At 47.9% G+C, this 18,560-nt stretch overlaps 1 protein-coding gene across 1 annotated transcript in view; it reads left to right on the top strand.

Moving 5' to 3' along the window:
- The window catches only part of ATP8B1 (ATPase phospholipid transporting 8B1), a 112,092-nt gene that overhangs the window by 55,004 nt on the left and 38,528 nt on the right, over positions 1–18,560 (top strand). The window contains exons 2-6 of the mRNA XM_037151978.2: positions 854–1,056; positions 13,004–13,101; positions 14,614–14,727; positions 16,614–16,712; positions 16,832–16,893. Coding sequence (XP_037007873.2) covers positions 876–1,056; positions 13,004–13,101; positions 14,614–14,727; positions 16,614–16,712; positions 16,832–16,893 — 554 coding nt within the window. The 5' untranslated portion in view covers positions 854–875. The remainder of the gene's footprint in view (positions 1–853; positions 1,057–13,003; positions 13,102–14,613; positions 14,728–16,613; positions 16,713–16,831; positions 16,894–18,560) is intronic.

Genomic DNA, 18,560 nt, shown 5'->3' with positions numbered 1-18,560 from the left:
GGCAATTAGGAAAATTGGCTAGGGAGAGCTCTCAGAGTCCTTAGTGAAGTTTGAGGGTATAAGCTTGTATTTCATATATCGGAGTAAAGACTCAGAATAGTGGTGTTAGCAGAAACCTGATGTCTGTGGCAATGGGCTTTAAATTTTGCAAGCAATCCACAGTAAGAAATTCAATTCTGTTAAGAACCACAATGCAAATAACTGTGTGCTGGTTTGTAAAGCTGTCTCACCAACAAGCTCTTACTGTGCATGCTGTCCTGATGTCTTAAAATGTTTCATTTTATTTTCTTACTATTTTTTAAGATTTTATTTATTCATTTTTAAAGAGAGGGGAAGTGAAGGAGAAAGAGAGGGAGAGAAATATCAAAGTGTAGTTGCCTCTTATGTGCCCCCTACTGGGAACCTGGCCCACAACCCAGGTATGTGCCCTGATCGGGAATCAAACTGGCAACCCTTTGGTTCGTAGCCCGCGCTCAGTCCACTGAGCTATGCCAACCAGAGCTATAATGTTTCATTTTATTTTAATATTGGTTGTGAACCAGTTGATTTTGTTTACTGGAGACCCCTAGTTTGAAATACAACCTTAAAGTTTGTCTACCCCCTTTAACAGTTTCTTGAAGCTACAATTTTGTTGTTGTTGTTATTAATTCTCACCCAAGTGTATAATCAATGATGAACGGTTTTGTTCTTATTTACATGGTCATTTGAACATTGGGGTCCTTATTCAGACAGATATATATGTTGGTAAAATTATGTTCTGTTAAAAGGCCATTGTAAGCAGATGCAGGCAGAATTCCAACAAAAACTGGGTATGGGTCATAATTCACTTTGGTTTCTCTCTCTTTTAAACCAGGTAGTTCCCATTTACCAGCAGAATGAATACAGAAAGAGACTCAGAAATGACATTTGAGGAGGATTCTCAGCCTAATGATGAAGTGGTTCCCTACAGTGACGATGAAACAGAAGACGAACTTGAAGACCAGGGGCCTGCAGTTGAACCTGCGCAGAATCGAGTCAACAGAGAAGCAGAGGAAAAACGGGAGACATTCAGAAAAGGTAACCTCTCTGGGACCTGGAGACGGGGCACTGCCCTTGTCACCCTCACATGGGCGGTGCCAAGGGCTGCAAAGCCCGAATGGCCCGTGTTGGACGACCCAGGCAGCGTCTTCTTACTTCAAGATGCAGCTGGGAGAGTGGTTGACAGGCTTACACAAGCGTGCATCGTCCGCAGTAGGGCTGGTCTACCATACCTGGCAAGTTCTGCTCGGGAATAGAAGGTCTTTGCTCATGTCTGTGTTTTTAGAAGGGAGTTGTATGTGAAAGAATTTGCTTGTTACTGTATGCAGGAACCTTGGAGTTACCATACCTTTTGTTCTGTCATTAATGAATATAAAATGGTGTGAGCTCGTTCTAGGAAAATTTTTATGAGTCTGATTGCCATGTGGGGCCTTTTATATAGCAAACTTTGCCACCAACCCAGAATCCGAGAGGCTTCCAGGCAGGGTCTCGACCCAGTTGGCAAACTTTTTCTGTCAGGGGCCAGAGAATAAATATTTCGGGCTCCGTGGACAATGCTGTCTCCTGCCTCAATTACTCGGCTCCACTGATGTCTCTTGACAGTTTGTCATTTAGAGTAACAGAACACGGCTTACTGCCCTGGCTGGGTAGCTCGGTTGGTTGGACTGTCGTCTCGAGCACCAAAATGTTGCCAGTTCAATTCCCAGTCAGAGCACATACCTAGGCTGTGGGTTTGATCCCTGGTCAGGCTGCATACTGGAGGCAACCAGTTGATGTTTCTCCCTCACATCAATGTCTCTATCTCTCTCTCTCTCTCAGCCTCTTGCTCTATCTCAAATCAATAAACATAGTCTTCAGCAAGAATTTACAAAAAACAACTTAGTTTACTTTCACAATTACGCTTTTTCCCTGGTGGCTTTTCTACTTCATGTCCTGCAACCCCAGCTAACTAACTTTCCCATTCACAGAAATCTCCGTGAAACTGATCTGCTTCTGACTCTGCAGACACACCTCTCCACCCTGTCTATCAGAATGACCTCTGGCTTCATCTGGTTTCTTCAAAGCCTCTGTCACTGCCAGCCTGCCTTCCAAGGTCTCCCAAACGTATGCTTCCCTCCTCTCGCCTCCTGACCCCGCCCCTCCTTCCAGGGCTCTGCTGCCTGGTTAAAGTGGTCTTTTTGCAGTTTTCTCCCGGAGGAAAAAAGGACACTTATACAGCACTCCCCACCGCTCTGGTTGGATGGTGCCTCTCTTCAGTTCCTCTGTGTGGGGCGGGTCTCAATTCGAGGAAGTGCATGAGTTCTCCCAGGGCCCCTCCCACAACAGGCTCTGAAACCCGGGGAGGCCATTGACTTGTGTTGCCAGCTCTCGGCTTTCCATATCAAACATGTAGAATTTTTTGACCTTCTTGTGGACTTCTGGCTGTAATTTTAAGCTATTGAGCAATAAGCTCCACTGCCTTTTGCCTCTAAATAGAAGTCATGACAATCGGGCTGAATCAAAGTGGAATGGCTGCCAATCTGAACAGGAATGTGGCCCCTGTCCAAACAGGTCCAGACCAGATCTTGCGCACTGACAGGCTCGCAAGGAGTTCTAGCTGACTGCCCAAATAATGCAGACTGGGTTTCTTCCCCATTCCTTTCCCTCTGCACTAAGTTTCATATGGCAATCTTGGAATCTCTACCGTATGCAGCTATCTGATGAGCTAGCAGAGAGGTGGCCCAGTGGGGCGAAGGGTGAGCCTGGTTGTCGTTGCTTGTGTCACTCTATCAGATGTGTGGCTAAGGACACAGCAAAGGGGCTAGGGCCGGGTGCCTGCAGAAATGTCACACAAGCACGTAGTGTGTGGCAACTCTCACCTCTGTTCTTTTCCAACTCTGTCTCCCCATTCTGGTGCTCAGGGCTCTTTCCTGAGGGCTTGGTTGGCAGATCACATTTCTTATCAATTTCTACCCTCAGGATGCAGCCCCCTAGGGCGCTCAGGCTTGATCTGCTCCCTTCATAGTCTTTTCTCTGATAGTGGCTTATCTTTCTAGAAGAATTCAGTGGTTCTCATTTCTCAAAACCCCTGTCAAATGACTTTGCTTGTGACTTCTAAACATATTGTCCTAACACCTCCATCTGCCCTTCCCAACTACACAGAGGACATTCGGTACGTGCTAACCCTCTCCCCTCCCGCCCTACTTCTGCCTGGAGCCCCACCCCCCACCCTCCCCTCCTTTCTCTCTCCCTCTTCCTCTAAATCCCTCTTTCCACATTTTTTTTTCTCCCCATATTCTCACTTGGGCATTTTCCCAATTAAAAAAAAATGATTCAGCCTTGGCTGGTGTAGCTCAATGGATTGAGTACGGGCCTGCGAACCACACGATCGCGGTTCGATTCCCAGTCAGGGCACATGTCTGGGTTGCAGGCCGGTTCCCTGCAGGCCAGTTCCCAGCAGGGGATGCACAAAAGGCAACCATACATTGATGTTTCTCTCCCTCTCTCCTCCCCCCCCTTCCCCTCTAAAGATAAATAAATAAAATCTTAAAAAAAATGATTCAACTTATTTATTTTTAGAGACAGGGGAAGGGAGGGAGAGAGAAAGAGAGAGAGACACTGATGTGAAGGAGAAACATCAATCAGTTGCCCTGACCAAGAATCAAACTCGCAACCTTTTGGTCTGTGGGACGATGCCCAACTATCTAAGGCACACCAGTCAGGGTGGCATTTTCCCCATTAAAGTCAGTGTCACTCTGACCTTTCAACCATCATCTCTCTGTCTTCACATTTTACATGAAGGACACTTTTCTTCCATGAATTCGGTTTTTCAGGACACCAGAGCGTGAGTCGCTCCGTGAAGTGCTGTCAGGCCAAGTAACACCAGGGTCAGTGTCCACTGTGGCAGAGAAGGACCCGCGTCCATTTCTCTAACAGGGTCGTCTTAGGGCAGAGCATGGATTCTCCTTTTCTGAAACGTGCCCGAGCCCAACCGAGCTTTTAGTGTTAAGCAAGTGTTTTGAGAGACCCGTCGAGACTGCTTTTTGGTTGGAGGACATTCGTGGAGTGCTGTGAGACTAAAGAATAAGTGCCAACACGCTGTTCCCATGTGCTGTGGAGGAAGAGATAAGCCCACAGATGTGACTGGGGAACTTTACCTTTCGCTTACTCTGAGCAAGGACTGGCAGGACTGGGTGGGGATGTTGTCCACGCTGTGGGCTGAACATTCTCTTCGCATGGGGAACACACTAGAACAGAAGAGTGTTTATTTCCTAAAGCGCATCCTGGGAAACACTAGTCCCACCGAATGCTTCAGGACACAAAGATTCTGTGGTGCCCATGACCAGAAACTCAGAATTCTTTATCTTTGTCACGGAATTTAAGGTTGTCCATTGGCATACAAGGGTCCAAGAAGTTTTGGCTTGAAAGAAACCAGTTTAAGTCCATTCAGTCACAGCATCCTTAAATTCCTTGCCTGGTTGGTTGGTTTTCTTAGTTTACCATCTTGGTGTCACTAGGTCAGCTCCTTGGGTAAGTCTGTGCCAGTGAGGAACCAGCCTAGGGATGAGGTCCTGGGAAGAATCCGGAGTGCTCTGGAGGGGGTTCCCGGTTGGTGCAAACGGGCTCTTTCTTCTGAGCCCAGGTTGGGATGCACACCTCTCCCGCCTTCTCAGCTGCTTTATTAATGAACTGTCCCATTCCCTCGCTCTGCCTGGCTTACAGATACACCCACCGCTTCCCCGTCCACAGCAAATTCTTACCTGAATATGCTTTCTGCCTCGGGCTGGGGTCTGGTCACCTCAGGCTCTCCTGTCCTCTTGGCTTCTTCCCCTCCATGAGCTGCCTGCTGCTCTATGGATAACACTTTTCTTTTCTTATTTTTTCAATTAATGTGTGTATGTGTGTGAAAGAGACAGAGAGAGAGAGAGAGACAGAGAGAGAGAGGTTGTTCCACTTACTTATGCATTCACTGGTTGAATCTTGTGTGTGCCCTGACCAGGGATTGAACCCACAGCCTTGGCATATGAGGACGATGCTCTAAACAACTGAGCTACCTCACCATGGCTGAATAACATTTTCTTAAAGGTCACCAAGAACCCAGTGTCAAGTCCAGTGAGCCTTTTATCAACCACCTTCTCCCGACCTCTGTTTTCTCTGACGTGCTTGACCTTTTAACACCTCTCCTCCAGGAAACACTGACCTCCTTGGAAGGGGACCCCTGTTACACTCCTATTTCTCCTCTGCTCCCCATTTTAAAATGTTCACATTTCCGTTTGTGCTCTGTTCTCTCACTGCAGGCCTTCCTTTGGCAGGCCAATCCCTTTAATCTGCTTCAGGTACCACACCTTTTTGTGTGACTCTGAGACACAACATGCGTGATGGTGAAGAGTGAGGTCCCCGGGTTCAGGCTGTGGCCTTCAGTCTTGGCTTCACCTCTTTCTGGTTGTATGACCTTGAGGACAGGGCTGTTTCTCTCTGTGCCTCAGTGTCCGCATCTATAAGATGGGCATATTATTAGTTAATGTTATACTGGGTGGCTGTGAGTATTAAATCAGAAAATAGGTATAAAGGACTTAGACTGGCTTTAAGAAAGTACTCAGTGAATATTAACTATTATCACGCCCCCCACATACCAGTTCCCCCCTTCACATCTTTCACAACAAACCTAACGTGTCTACCCTCACCCCTCATCTATCTCATTTTTCAATCATCAAACCTTTTTGGCCCCTCTACTTCCCTTTTGGGTAGTCCCATTCTCCCGGGCATCCCCAGGCTGAAGCTGCAGCAGTAATTCTGCTCAATGGATCCTTCTCTCCCCAAATCCAAGTGCTATGAGTGGATGAAGAGACAAATGGAGTTTGAAGTTCGTTTGCCCAGCAGTGACTTTGCCCACACATTGAGGAAAATGTTGCTGATTTAGTGTCATTCCTGCCTCTGCCATCTTACCTGCCTTTCCCACTAGTTTGGCTTCTCTCTGTTTGCAGGACAGTGGGCACTTCTGCTGACCCTTGGGCTTCCCTATGCCTGGTGATTTGTCAGATAAAATCTTTGACCGGGTCTTGGATAGTTCAGCATAAGGCAGTCAAGGCACAAGTCTCTTCAAACAGGGGTGGCAGAAAGCTGTATTTGTGGAAAAGTCCGCCATGCACATCTCCGACTCAAGGGACAGAGTGGAAGCAGAAAGAGCCTCGCTCCTGCAGCGGTTTGGTCTTTGGATAGATGGAGTCTGCTCCGGAGCGAGAATAGGAAAGGCTTCCTTGTGGAAAGGACTTAATTAGGGAAGGGGAGGGGCACAAGTACCCAGAATAGGGGACCACTTACAGGGACTCTGTGGTGGGGGGAAAGGTGACAGGGCCCGTGGAGGAACTGCAAGTAAGCCTGGGGGAACGAGGGTGGTATGAAAAGAGGCTGAGTGTGTGTTCACTCACATTTTCACCCCTATCACAGGGGAATTTAAAAACAAAGCGAGTAGTTTTCTTATTGTCCGTTATCCAATTAATCTGCTAGCGCTCTGAGGGCCGGGCTGTGGTCAGGACACCGGGCTGTGGGTGGGCATGTGTGATTGAAGGCGTGGAACACTTCAACAGGGACGTGGGTGGGAAGCCAGGGCAGATCTTCTGTGGCCTCCCCTGGTCGAGGAAGGCTTCCTGGAGGTGAGGACACCTGGCTGAGTTTGGAGTGTGACAGGTAAAGCGGCCCAGGGGTCTCAGGAGCAGAGCATTCACACTGAGGCAGCATGGTGGCTCAAGGAACTGAGACTCGGGAACCACAAGTCAGTTTTAGGGCCTAGATGAAGAGGTTGGTCACTCTCCTGCAGGCTTATGGGGCAGTAAAGCATCTGGGAAAACAGCACGGGGCAGTGTGCGGTGGCCGCCTCCCACTACGGCCTCTCTGCAGCACGCTCACTGCTCGCGGCCCAGCCTTCATCAGGGAGAGGCCTCCAGTGCACTTGGAGGCTGGTTCCAGCTCCTCGCTTGGCTGCTCAGCCCATGTGACTTGGTCCTGTCTTCCTCTCCCGACTGGCTGGCTGCCTGTAGCTCGTGGCCTTATTCACAGTGCACCGTCCACCCCGTCCTACCTCAGTTCCTGGTTCTTGGCAAGCCTTTTCCTTCCCCAGGGCTTCCCACCCAGTGCCTACGGCAGCCCCTCCCCTGTGACTGGCTCCTGCTCACTTGCCAGGTCTCCGCATAAGCATTTTGCTTCCTTAGAGATACTTGTCCAACCCCCACCCCCAACCCCACTCCCAGCCCCAGCCTGGGGCAGACCCCTTGTTGTAAGACCCCAGAGCCCCTTGCACTTACCTGCACTCGCCAAGCACTTTTACGATAATGTCCTTGAATGGCTGTGTGACGTGAAGCTCTCCCCCACCAGACTTGGTTTTGTGAGAATCGAGGCCGTGTCTGTCCCACACAGAGCACACGATGGGCTCTGGATAAATATTTGTTGGGTACATGAATTTATTTTAGAAATCCTGTGTTGGTAGCAGTGGGGAGAAGGGAGCAGATGATGCTCTAAGGAAAAAGTGGTGAGGACCTGAACCATCATGGCCGGGATGGAGAAAGGGGGATGCATCAGGATGTTTGTTAAGGATTTGACATTCACATGTCCCATCAGATCTGAGGGTCAAGGGCAAAGGAGGGCTGAGGAGTAATTTCTGGTTAAGGCACCCCAGAAGATATTGCTGCATTTAAAAAAATCGCTCTGAAGTCATTGGCATAGAATGACTATTTCATGGCATTCACTGATTCCATCAGGAACAGAGACAGTTTATTTCTGCTCTAAGATGTCTGGGACCCCAGCCATGGAGACCTGAACAACTGAGGTGTCGCAAACCCCTGGGGCCTGGGTTCCTCTGGAAGCTCCTTCACTCCTATGTCCCGTACCGGAGCTGGATAACTCAAAAGGCTCACCTGGGTCTTCAGATGGGAGCACCCTCAAGTGTCCTGGGCTTCCCTTACCATGGTGCTGGGCTGCAGTGGGAGTGTCCAAAGAAGGACCATTGTCCCAAGAGATCAAAGCAGAGGCCACTTGCAGAACTCAGGCAGCATGACTGGCACTGCATTCTCTTGGTTACAGGAGGCACTGAGGCCAGCCCTGATTCAAGGGAAGGGAAATTAGATGCCACTTCTTGATGAGAGAGTAACGAGGTCACGTTGCAGGATGGGAGATAGTGTTGCGGCTGCCTCGGGACAGCGCTTTCTGCCTCCGTGGATAACGGAGACATTTGTGGGGATGAGTGCTGGTGGGGGCGGAGCCCCTCCGCAGGTCAAGGAGGGGGTTGTTGTTGTGAACCTGACCAGTCTGAGATATTTATGGGACATCCGCCTGCGTTGCTGGTTAGCCGGCAACTGGAAATATAGGATGAAGTAGTAGAAATGAGCCAGGATGGTGCAGCCTGCCCCTGGGAAGTGACAGAATTTGATGTTGTGATACCACATTGTAATAGGTGGCACTGAGCTTTTTTTCTAGAATTCAGTCCTTAGGGTAGTTGATCGACTTTGGGGTTTTGTGGTATCCATGTGGGTAGCATATTCTTAGGGAAAGGGAGAGTCCAGGTCAGAGCTTCGGGACAGAAGCCTTCTCCATGGTACCTACTGCCCCCTCTCTTCCATATTCTCTCACATCCTCCCTTCACACACACACACACACACACACACACACACACACAGCACAGACATTCACCAGCACATCTCCTGCTTGTCAGGTTGGCAAGGACATGGACTGCTGTGTATGAGAACTGATTCTGCATATCAGATGCCGATTCTCTACCTTGGAACCAGAGATGATTCACACAAAAGCTTCACTGTTACATATTCCCTTCAATTTTCTTTTTAAAGCTAAATAATACTATGTAGTCCCCAAGGTCCTTTCTTCTTGCCTGGGTTGGGTTGCTCTCTGTACTTGAAAACATAAAACTGCATTTCTTTAAAAGTCTTTTCCAACTCAGAGCTTTGGGTAGGGGTGAAATCATCATTGGTTGACAGTATTTTGGATGGACTGTCCCATCACTAAGGTTTGACAGAGTCACCAGTTACCACATGAGCCTCAGGACACCGGGAGGACGTGTCCTCATGTGACTTCAGACTGAATGTGTTGTCAACAGAACACGTGCAGCTGTAAACCCAGTGGAAGTGCCCACTTCAGGGAGGAATCCACAGTTAAGGGCGTGGATCTCTGAGCATCTAGGGATCTTACTTTCTCTGGAATCAGAAAACAGATTAAGCGAGTCCTTTGAAGTGTGTGAATCCTAGGAAATCCTCGGAGCACATCCTGAGGAGTGATGTTTGCCACGCCGCTAGATTTCTGGTTTTGACACACACCTAACGTGGAAATTCCGCTCTGACTACTTCATTTCTTTCTCCAGTTGGCCGTCAAGGGCCTGCCTGTCACCACCTCAGCCTTAACAACATCACAGCAACTGGCAGCTTGTAAAATTAAGGGTGGAGGGTGGGGGTGGCCTTCCTGGACTGAGTGACTTGTAATGGGGGAGGGGCGGGGAGACTGTGCCCCCTGGTTCTCTAGAACTCGCTTCTGAGTAGTGCCACTTGCGACCCAGCCTTAAAAGAGGAGCTTTCACTCATGGGGACCTGACATGACGGCTGTTGTTCTTACTGCTGCTTGGAGCCTGCATCTCTAACGTCGGTTTTTAATGGTAGAAGTCACCCGAGGAAGTCTCTCTCTCTCTCTTTCCCTCTCTCTCTCCCTCTCAGTAACTCAGCACTGAGATGTAATTAAATAGAAAACCCCTGGGGATTCCACTGGGGTCCGGAGTGGCGCACCCCACAGCCAGCATGCACAGGACCCCATCTGAAATCCTGGGGAGATGCTGATTCTGGGTGTGGCCCGAGATTCTGCATTGCTAACCAGATCTCGGGTGATGCGATTTGTCCGTACTTTGTGTGGAAAGGGCCGGGAACGAGGGGCGTTCTTTTTTCCTTTTTTTTCCTCTCTGTCAAAGGCAAGCACAGCGTTTGGCCTTTTGCTTCACTTTCAGTCTATCCTTTTCTGTTTTCCCAAAAGCCGATCGAGCCTTCACTGCCTTCCCGAAGGTGCCCACTTTGAGCCACCTCGTGCTTCAGGAAACTCAAGGCCCTACACACACTCCCTCACTCACCCTTCTCTGCCCCTCACACCGGGGTAGCACCCAGAGTTCCCGACCTGCTGGGTCTGCAAGTGGTGCCTGACAGCAGGCGTTTTGCACAAGTCCTCTGGTGCTGCTGCTGGTCTGCACACCTCACTTCCAGAAGCACTGCCCCATTGGTGCTGCTATCACAGCTGACCTGCGCTGTCCCCATCTGCACGGTTCAGAGACTGTGAGCATGGGGAGAATCCAGGAAGACTCAGTGCTTAGCTCCAGGAGGATGAGTTCCACCCCCTTTCCCGGGCAGGGCTGACTGTATCACCTGTTAAGTCTCACTTTCTGTCCTACCCTGTGGCCTGTTGGCTGTTCTGGGCCCAGGTCACAGTGGAAGGACCCAGCACATGTACAGCACAGTGGCCGGTATGTGTCGGTGCCTGGGGAAGGGCAGAACCCTCCCGGTGCCAGGGCGAAGAGCAGACAAGGCACACTTCTCTCCATAATGCCCCCGCCCCCAACCTGATGCCTCCCCAGCCAGGACCGGCCACAGGCTCCACGGAGACCTGGGCTCTGCTCACTGCCGCATCCCAGCTTCTCTTGTTCACGTGTGCGTGCTTCTCGCTGCCGTCAGCATCCTTCTATCGTCACCTTTCTTTTTGGCTGGTCTCTTCTTGATTTATTTATTTTTATTTTCTACTACATGTTTAAATTCTGAAAAGTGCACAGAATACAAACACATAGTTTCACAAATCGTTAAGTGAACATGTGTTTCGATGCTGTTACCAGTTTCTCCCATGTCCTCCCAGAGACACACAGGCACTTACATGTGCAAAGAAGACTTACAGATGGGCTCTTGTATACCCATAGATACACATACACATGAGCACACATGTGTAAGTGGATGTCACATATGCGTTCCTGCCATGCATTAATTCTGTGTGTCACATGGCTGAACGCCCAGTACAGTGGACCCCTCGGCCTTTGTCATTCTGTATAACGTGGGAATCTTCCCTATCGCTACACATGAAGCTGCCTCCTTTTTTGCATATTGCATAGACGTTCATTTAGCTGCTCATGGTCATGTTTAGGTTGTTTCTGATGCACAGGGCTGTGCTGAGTCGCCGGTCCTGAGCTCTGCCTCTTCCCCTGGGCGTGAGTATATGCCCTTGGGGGGTAAACCTCTGGACGCGGGCCTGCTCGGTCAGTGTGGGTGGGGTTAGCGTTCCACAGACCTGTTCGAAGGCTCTCGCAGAGGCCGCCTACGAGGCCCTGTTTCTCCACTGTCTTCAGCTCAGCATGTCGTCCACTTCTTCACTCTTAGCTGATGTTCCCCCGCTATGGGATGAAAGCCGGGCCCCACTGAAGAAACTGCGCTTCTTTTTTTTGATGCACTTGAGTATCTTTTCACACATTTGAGAGCCATTTGAATGTCCCTGGGTATGAACTGTCTAGTCACGTCCTTTACCCTTTTTCCTGTTTGTTTGTTTCTTTCTTTCTTTTTGACTCTAAACTTTTGACCTTTTCGCTGTTCTGATTTGCTAAAGTCTGTACCAATTAATGCAGCTTGCTGGTTTGTCGGCATGTCTGTGAGCAAAATTCAGAAGCAGCCATGGCGGGCTCGGGGCCGGGCCAAGCTTACTTCCTCTTCCCACATGGCGATGAGTGAAGTGCTTGCTGCCCGTGGGAACCCTCTGAGTGCTGTGTAGCAATATTTACATGTTTTGAACACACATTGACCCCATATGGGAAAGATCTTAAGCCAAAGCTGGCCGATGTTAAATGTTCGGGACTCTTGTTTACCAAACAAGAGGGTGATGAGCTCAGATGTTACGAATGTGGTCGGCTGAAGGGCGAAAGGAGGAAAAGAGGGTGTGTGGCTGCAAGAGGCTTCCACGGAGTCGAGAATTGTTTTCTTAAACCAGGAGACAACGTCTTTCAATAACTGGGGCAAAAACTACCCCTAAGGAGAATCGGGGTAGAAAGAGTTAGTATAGGGTGGGGAGAGTGTTATAAGAAACACCCGTTGGGCGAGAGATTACCCCCCAGCAGCAGAGAAGCCGGGGACGTTCTGAAGCGCCCTGGAATTTAGACATGGTGACTGAATGGTGGATGTGACGTGAAATATGTGAAATGAACTTGTACGGGAGGTGGGTACTGGGGATCAGGATAAAGCACCGCAGCGCACGGATGTCTGATTGGGGCTCTCAACTGCTGAACTCATCAGTGATGCCGTTTTTCTTTGATTTATTCATGCACTAAATATTGAATGGGTTATAAATGCTACACATGAGTTCCCCTAGGACTGCCGTTACCAAGTACCATAAACTGGGTTGTTAAAGACAAGTAAATGAGTTTGACAAAATAATTTAGCTGTGACCTTCCGGAGCTGTGGGATGTTTGCCGGGGCCCCAATTAAACAAGGACTGCTCTTTTAGAATTCTGCTGTTCTGTGGGCAAGTGACAATGTGCCCACTGGTGTTGCTGGAACTGCTGTAACAAAGCACCACACACCGGGGGACTTAAACAGCTGAAAGTTCCTGTGTCTTGTTCTGGAGGCTAGAAGTCCAAGTTCAAGGGACTGACGATGTTCATTCCTTCCAAGGGCTGTGAGGGATGGATCTGTTCCAAGCCTCTCTCCTTGGTTTGTAGTAGGTCTTTCCCCTGTGAGTTCATACCATCGTCCCTCTCCGTGTATCTCTCTCCAGATTTATTTCTTTATAAGGATATTAGTCACTGTGGTCAAGTTCCATCCTAATGACCTCATCCTAAATCGTTTCCATCTGCTGTGACCTTATTTCCAAATTAGGTCATATTGTGAGGCAGGGGTGGGGGTTAGGATTTTAGCGTGAATCCGGGAAGGACACAGTTCCTCTCAAAACATCATGCTAATTATCTACTTAACGGACTTTTTCTTCTTTCTTTTTTAAGAGTGTACATGGCAAGTCAAAGCAAATGATCGAAGCTTCCATGAACAGCCTCATTTTGTGAACACCAAGTTCTTTTGTATTAAGGAGAGTAAATATGCGGTAAGTTGAGTTTAACTGCCCGTGTTATCAGTGCCAAAAGCCAGCTTTGCCCAATGGCCAGCGTGCTTACTAGCTGCTTGTGACACCTGCGTCCAGATAGCCCCTGGCCTGGGGCCACGGACAATCACTGTGAGTTGTTTGGAATGTTGCCACTGTCAGTGTGACTGAGCCCCGAGGCTGGAAAGGGGTGGCTCCAATGAAAACGAAATAAATTATGCAGATTGCAAATTGCCCTATGTTTTTGCAAAACTCTCATTAAAATGTGAAAGAATATACCAAAATATCACAAACACCTTGTGTTTGAAAGTAAGAAAAAACTGGAAGGAATCTTTCCCTTTTTTAATCCTCACCTGAGGATATGTTTATTGATGTAAGAAAGAGAGAAGAAACGTTGATCAAAACATGGAAACATCAATGGGTTGCTTCCCATATGCGGCCCAACTGGGGATCGAACCTGCAAACTTTTGGTGTATGGGACGACACTCCAACCAAATGAGCCACCCGGCCAAGACTGAGAGGAATCTTAAGAACTTATCCACCCCGCCACTGCCTGAGATCAGTTCAGAGGTTTCAAAGATTATTTTCAATGATCAAAAACGCTGATTACCTGTGTAATATGATAAAGAACAGCCGTTAAGTGTGGGCTCTAATAGTATGTGTATTAGTTTGGTAGGACTGCTGTACCAAAGTGCCATAGACTGAGTGGTTACAAACAACAAAAATGTGTTGTCTTACTACGATGAGTTTGTAAGGGGCCAGAGTCTGAAAGGAAGGCATTGGCTCCTTCTGGTGGATGGGAGGAAGAGTCGGCTCCCAGCACCTGCCGGGCCCCTGGTGCTGACGGACAGTCCTCGCCGTTCCTTGGCTTGTAGGAGCATTGCTGTCACCTCCTCCTCAGTCTTCCCCTGGACTTCTCTCTGTGTCCAGTTTCCCCTGTTCTGAAGGACAGCGGTCACTGCATCAGGGCCCACCTTAATCCAGGCTGACCTCATTGTAACTTGATTACGCAGGCAGAGACCCCATTTCCAAAGAAGACAGCACCCCCAGCTGTCGGGGGTGGGACTTGAGCACATCTTGGGGCACACAGTTCAGTCCACAGCAATGTCTTGTACTCCTTCTTACATGGCAGCCTCCACCCTCCCTTAAGTGAAAGCGCCCCTTTCCTTTCCTGCTTTGCCGCTCATGTCTACATCTCCCTGTGTCCCGTTCACTAAGAGGCTGTGAGCTGTAAGTGGTCAAGGACGTGGCAGGGCCCATCTGGTCACAGTTGGACTTGTCATACTTCTGGGTGGTATGTCTGCTTCTTGCTCCTGATTCTGACTCAAGACTCCAAGGTGTCTTAAGTCGTTGTGAGGCCTGGTTAGAATTAAAAGCTTAAAAGAAATCTCAATGTCTTTCCCAGAGACAAATGTCACTGTTGGCCACAGGACTCAGTGCTTTTTGCAGATGGGTATACACTGTGATACATGTGTGGCATGATTTAGAATGGCTTTTTCCATTTTTTTCCAACAGAGCAATGCAATCAAAACCTACAAGTACAACGCGTTTACCTTCCTACCGATGAATTTGTTTGAGCAGTTTAAGAGAGCAGCCAACTTCTATTTCCTGGTCCTTCTTATCTTACAGGTAATGCCCTTCGAGATCTTAAAGTCTGATTTGAATTATGGTGACTCAATAACATTTAAGTGGTGGACGCATATAACGCGACTAATCTGGCAAGTTTTTATATTAACGTCAGTGTCCTGCACGTACGTAAGGGAATGTGCTTCATACACGGAATTGGCTGGCTTGGTGTTTAAAAGTTCCATTTTATGCTGATATGACTGTTAGAATTGGCTTCCCTGACATTAATCAAGTTAAACTCTTCACGTTGTAAAATTATCTGTACCTTAACATTCAATGTGTTGTTTATGCATGTCCTTTATTTTTTTATTTAAATGCCTACTTTCCTTAAGAATATTATTGATTTTCATTAACATTTTGGTCATAAGTCTCAGTAAACTATTTTTGTGAAGTGGTTTTATGTTGGAAAAGGCCCATTTTTTCTGAGTTTTATTTTTTAATTGTGGCAAAAAAAATTCATTTATGTGGACAGCGTTGATTTTATCTGCTTAGGAACTGTTACTGTCACCAAGGGGACTCTGCCACTGGTAGTGCCGCCCTTTCGCAACATTTGTGCAGGTCACAAAGGACACATGTCCTCTTGGTTTAATCACCTTCTTTATTTGGGAAATAGTCTCACCTGCTGGGATTCACCCAGTAAGGTTTTGTGAAAATGGCAGCATGTGTGTGTGTGGGTAGAGATGAAGGAGGGGGGGGGAGAGAGAGAGAGGAAGCAATAGATACTCCCCAGGTCTAGTAGAATGTGAGACCTGCTGCCTTGACCACACAGGATGGTCGTGTTATCAAGAGGGACCTTTGAGATAGGCTTGTAGAGATAAACACTACAGATTATAAAGTGCTGCAGTATGAGGAATGGGCTACTTTGCTCTTCCTTCCTTCCAGGAGGGTAAAGGGGAGTTACACATATAGACGAGAATGTGGGAAATGATCTATTTATTTTCCAAGTGCTCCAATTTCTTTAGAGAACAGCAGTGCGACTTAGGGTCCTAGGAGTAGGCTTAGACAGCCCTTTACTTGCGTTGTCACTTCACTTAATTCTTGTGCTCTGACTGAGGGACTATTATACCCTCTGTTTTGCACAGAAGACCTGAGGCCTGGCAAGACAAAGCAGCATGCTCAACATCCCATATCCCATAGTAGTAGACAGACCTGGGCGGGACTTGGGTCCAAGAGCTTGACTCTAACCAGTACATATAAGACTCAATGATCAACAAGATGGTTACAAAAGATCTTTACTAAATTTGTTTCCAAATCTTTTGTTCCAATTGGTATTCTGTCTTGGCGGAGGCGGAGCTTTCTGCAAAGCCAGACTCTGTCTTGCCTGGACCAATAGCAATGACAGTGAGGGAAGGGCTTTCTCTTAGTGTACTTAGTGCACTGGATGGGGCAAAGATCCCCCATCCAGCCTCTAGCTTTCAGAGCCACCCAACACCCACTGCCCTCTTTGCCTGCATCAGAGAGCCTGGGCTGAGCACCCAGCAGTGTGGAGCCTGCCAGATGCATTGCCTGAAAGTGCAAGGACTCCTTTCACCCACACTCCATTCTACCCTCCCCTGGTTAATTATGATTATTGCGTAGGTGCACACATGCACACACGTCGGAGCACTCCCCTTACAGAGCCTCCTCGGTTTCCATTTAGGGTCACGAGGAGACAATTCCAGGAGCCACTGTCCTCTGGGCTCTGTTCCAGGAGGCCAGAAGCCAGAGAAATCAGATTGTAGGAAGAAAATTAGCTGGATGCTTAGATGCCTTTTCTGCACATTCTGCAGGATGCAGACTTGGATGATGAAGGAGATTAGATGTTGAATTAGCAAGCCTAGAATCAGCAGTTACCTGTGGGTCGGCTGTGCCTTCACGGGCACACATAAATGTCTTTTTCTTCCTTCCAGGCAATCCCTCAAATCACGACCCTGGCGTGGTACACTACTCTGGTGCCATTGCTCATGGTGCTGGGCATCACAGCCATCAAGGACCTGGTGGACGACGTGGTAAGAAGGATCTCCCATGCAGCTTTCTCCTCGTGGCTGCGAGCTGATTTTTAGTTTGAAATTAATGCTTTTACATTTCGAGGTTATTAAAATAAACTTCCCCCTTCTCTCTTCCAAAGGCTCGCCATAAAATGGATAAGGAAGTCAACAATAGGACGTGTGAAGTCATTAAGGATGGCAGGTACGGTCTGTCATCGGTAACCAAGTTACAAGGCTGCGGTGTGTCAGGATGTCTGGAAACATACTTGGAGATAATCATCAGGAGTCTCTCAGTGCATTCACCCTTTCACATAAGGGCTCTCTTCACTTCCTAAGACTTGGTTTCCCTTTGTGACCTGGAGGCTCTACCAGTTTGCGTTATGGGAGGCGGCCGACGGGGCTGCGTCACCAGCCCTCCTGGGTTCACACAGCTTCAGCCTGGAATGCACTGTGCCCAGAGCCGCTGCCGCTGCTCCCAGACTTCTGCTGTTCAGGGCTTTGACCAGCTCTCCAGGAGGAGGGATGGTTTCTTCACTGCCCTTTTTCAGAGCACTTTGTTTTCATCTTTCTCATTATGATCTGAATTTTTATTTGAATTGCTTGTGTGGGTGTCTCATCTTTTGTCTCCAACTCTAACTTTCTCAAGGAGACTGTCCTGAGTATTTGTTTTGTGTCCACCAATGCCTCTGACACACAGAGAGCACTCAAGAAGTGTTTAAATTAACACAGTCAACGGGGACCCAAGTGCCAGCTCACCGGCCAGTAATGAGTTGTTTCTTGAGCAAGCGCCTTGTGGCAGAACTCCAAAGTCAGGCGCTAAAAATAGTGACTTGGGCTCAACCCAAAGACTGTGTGTGTCAGCACTGAGGAAAATAACCTGTTTATAGCCCTGCTCCTACTTTGTCCAATGTGAATATAGATTTTGTCAATCTATAAATATGTGCAGGTGGCCTTTTTTCCCTTCACAAATAAGAGGATTCTATTCCAGAGGTTGCCTTTGAAGTCACTTAGAATCATTGTTCTGAAGGGTGGCTAACCAGCCTTCAACCTAACTCCTTTAACTGGTAGAGGAGCTCTGAGTCACCTTGAATTTGGGAGTTGGGGTCGCATATTAAGCAGGTCTGTGGCCCTAGCAGCTCCTGGAGTGGAGTGCAGCCTGTATGGGGATAGAGCATTGCTGGAACAGGACTGCAATGACCTCCTAAGGGGACCCAGACATAACCATGGAAGAATCCAATGGAATCGCCTCTGTCACCAGCAAAAAGCTGTGAGAAGGAGGTGTTCCCTTGTTTAGTTACCATTTTAGACACACACACACATTGCTAATTTACAGTTTTAGAGATATTGACATGTAATCTAACAACACCTTCCTTTATTGAGAAATAAGCCAATTCAAAAAAATCCTGGGATTAAGAATTGTACATTAAAGTCTTATAAAATTGGGGAAACCAGCATATAAGCATATATCTAAAATATATTTTAAATGCCTAGATTTTTTTATTCATAAATTCATGGAGGACAAATGGGGTAATTGAATTCTTGCCTCCAAAAAATTAAGTTTACTAATTGTGGTAGGTTGGTAATATCTGTTGGGGATACCTTTTATATGTATGGAAACTTTAAAAAATATATTTTATTGATTTATTTTTAGAGAGAGGAGAAGGAAGAGAAGAGGAGAAAGAGAGGGAGAGAAGCATTCATGTGTGTGAGATACGTAGATTGGTTGCCTCTCACACATCGTAGCTGGGGACCTGGCCCACAGCCCAGGCATGAACCCTGACTGTGAATCGAACCGGCGACCTTCTGGTTCATAGGCCAATAATGCTCAATCTACTGAGCCACTCTAGCCACAGCTGCAAACCTTTAAAA

The sequence above is a fragment of the Artibeus jamaicensis genome, unplaced genomic scaffold (assembly GCF_021234435.1).
Source record: "Artibeus jamaicensis isolate MK-2021 breed Jamaican fruit bat unplaced genomic scaffold, CSHL_Jam_final contig_354, whole genome shotgun sequence".
In the NCBI taxonomy this organism is placed as follows: domain Eukaryota; kingdom Metazoa; phylum Chordata; class Mammalia; order Chiroptera; family Phyllostomidae; genus Artibeus; species Artibeus jamaicensis.
Note: the sequence above shows the minus strand (reverse complement) of the source record. Positions and strands in the feature narration are given on the sequence as shown.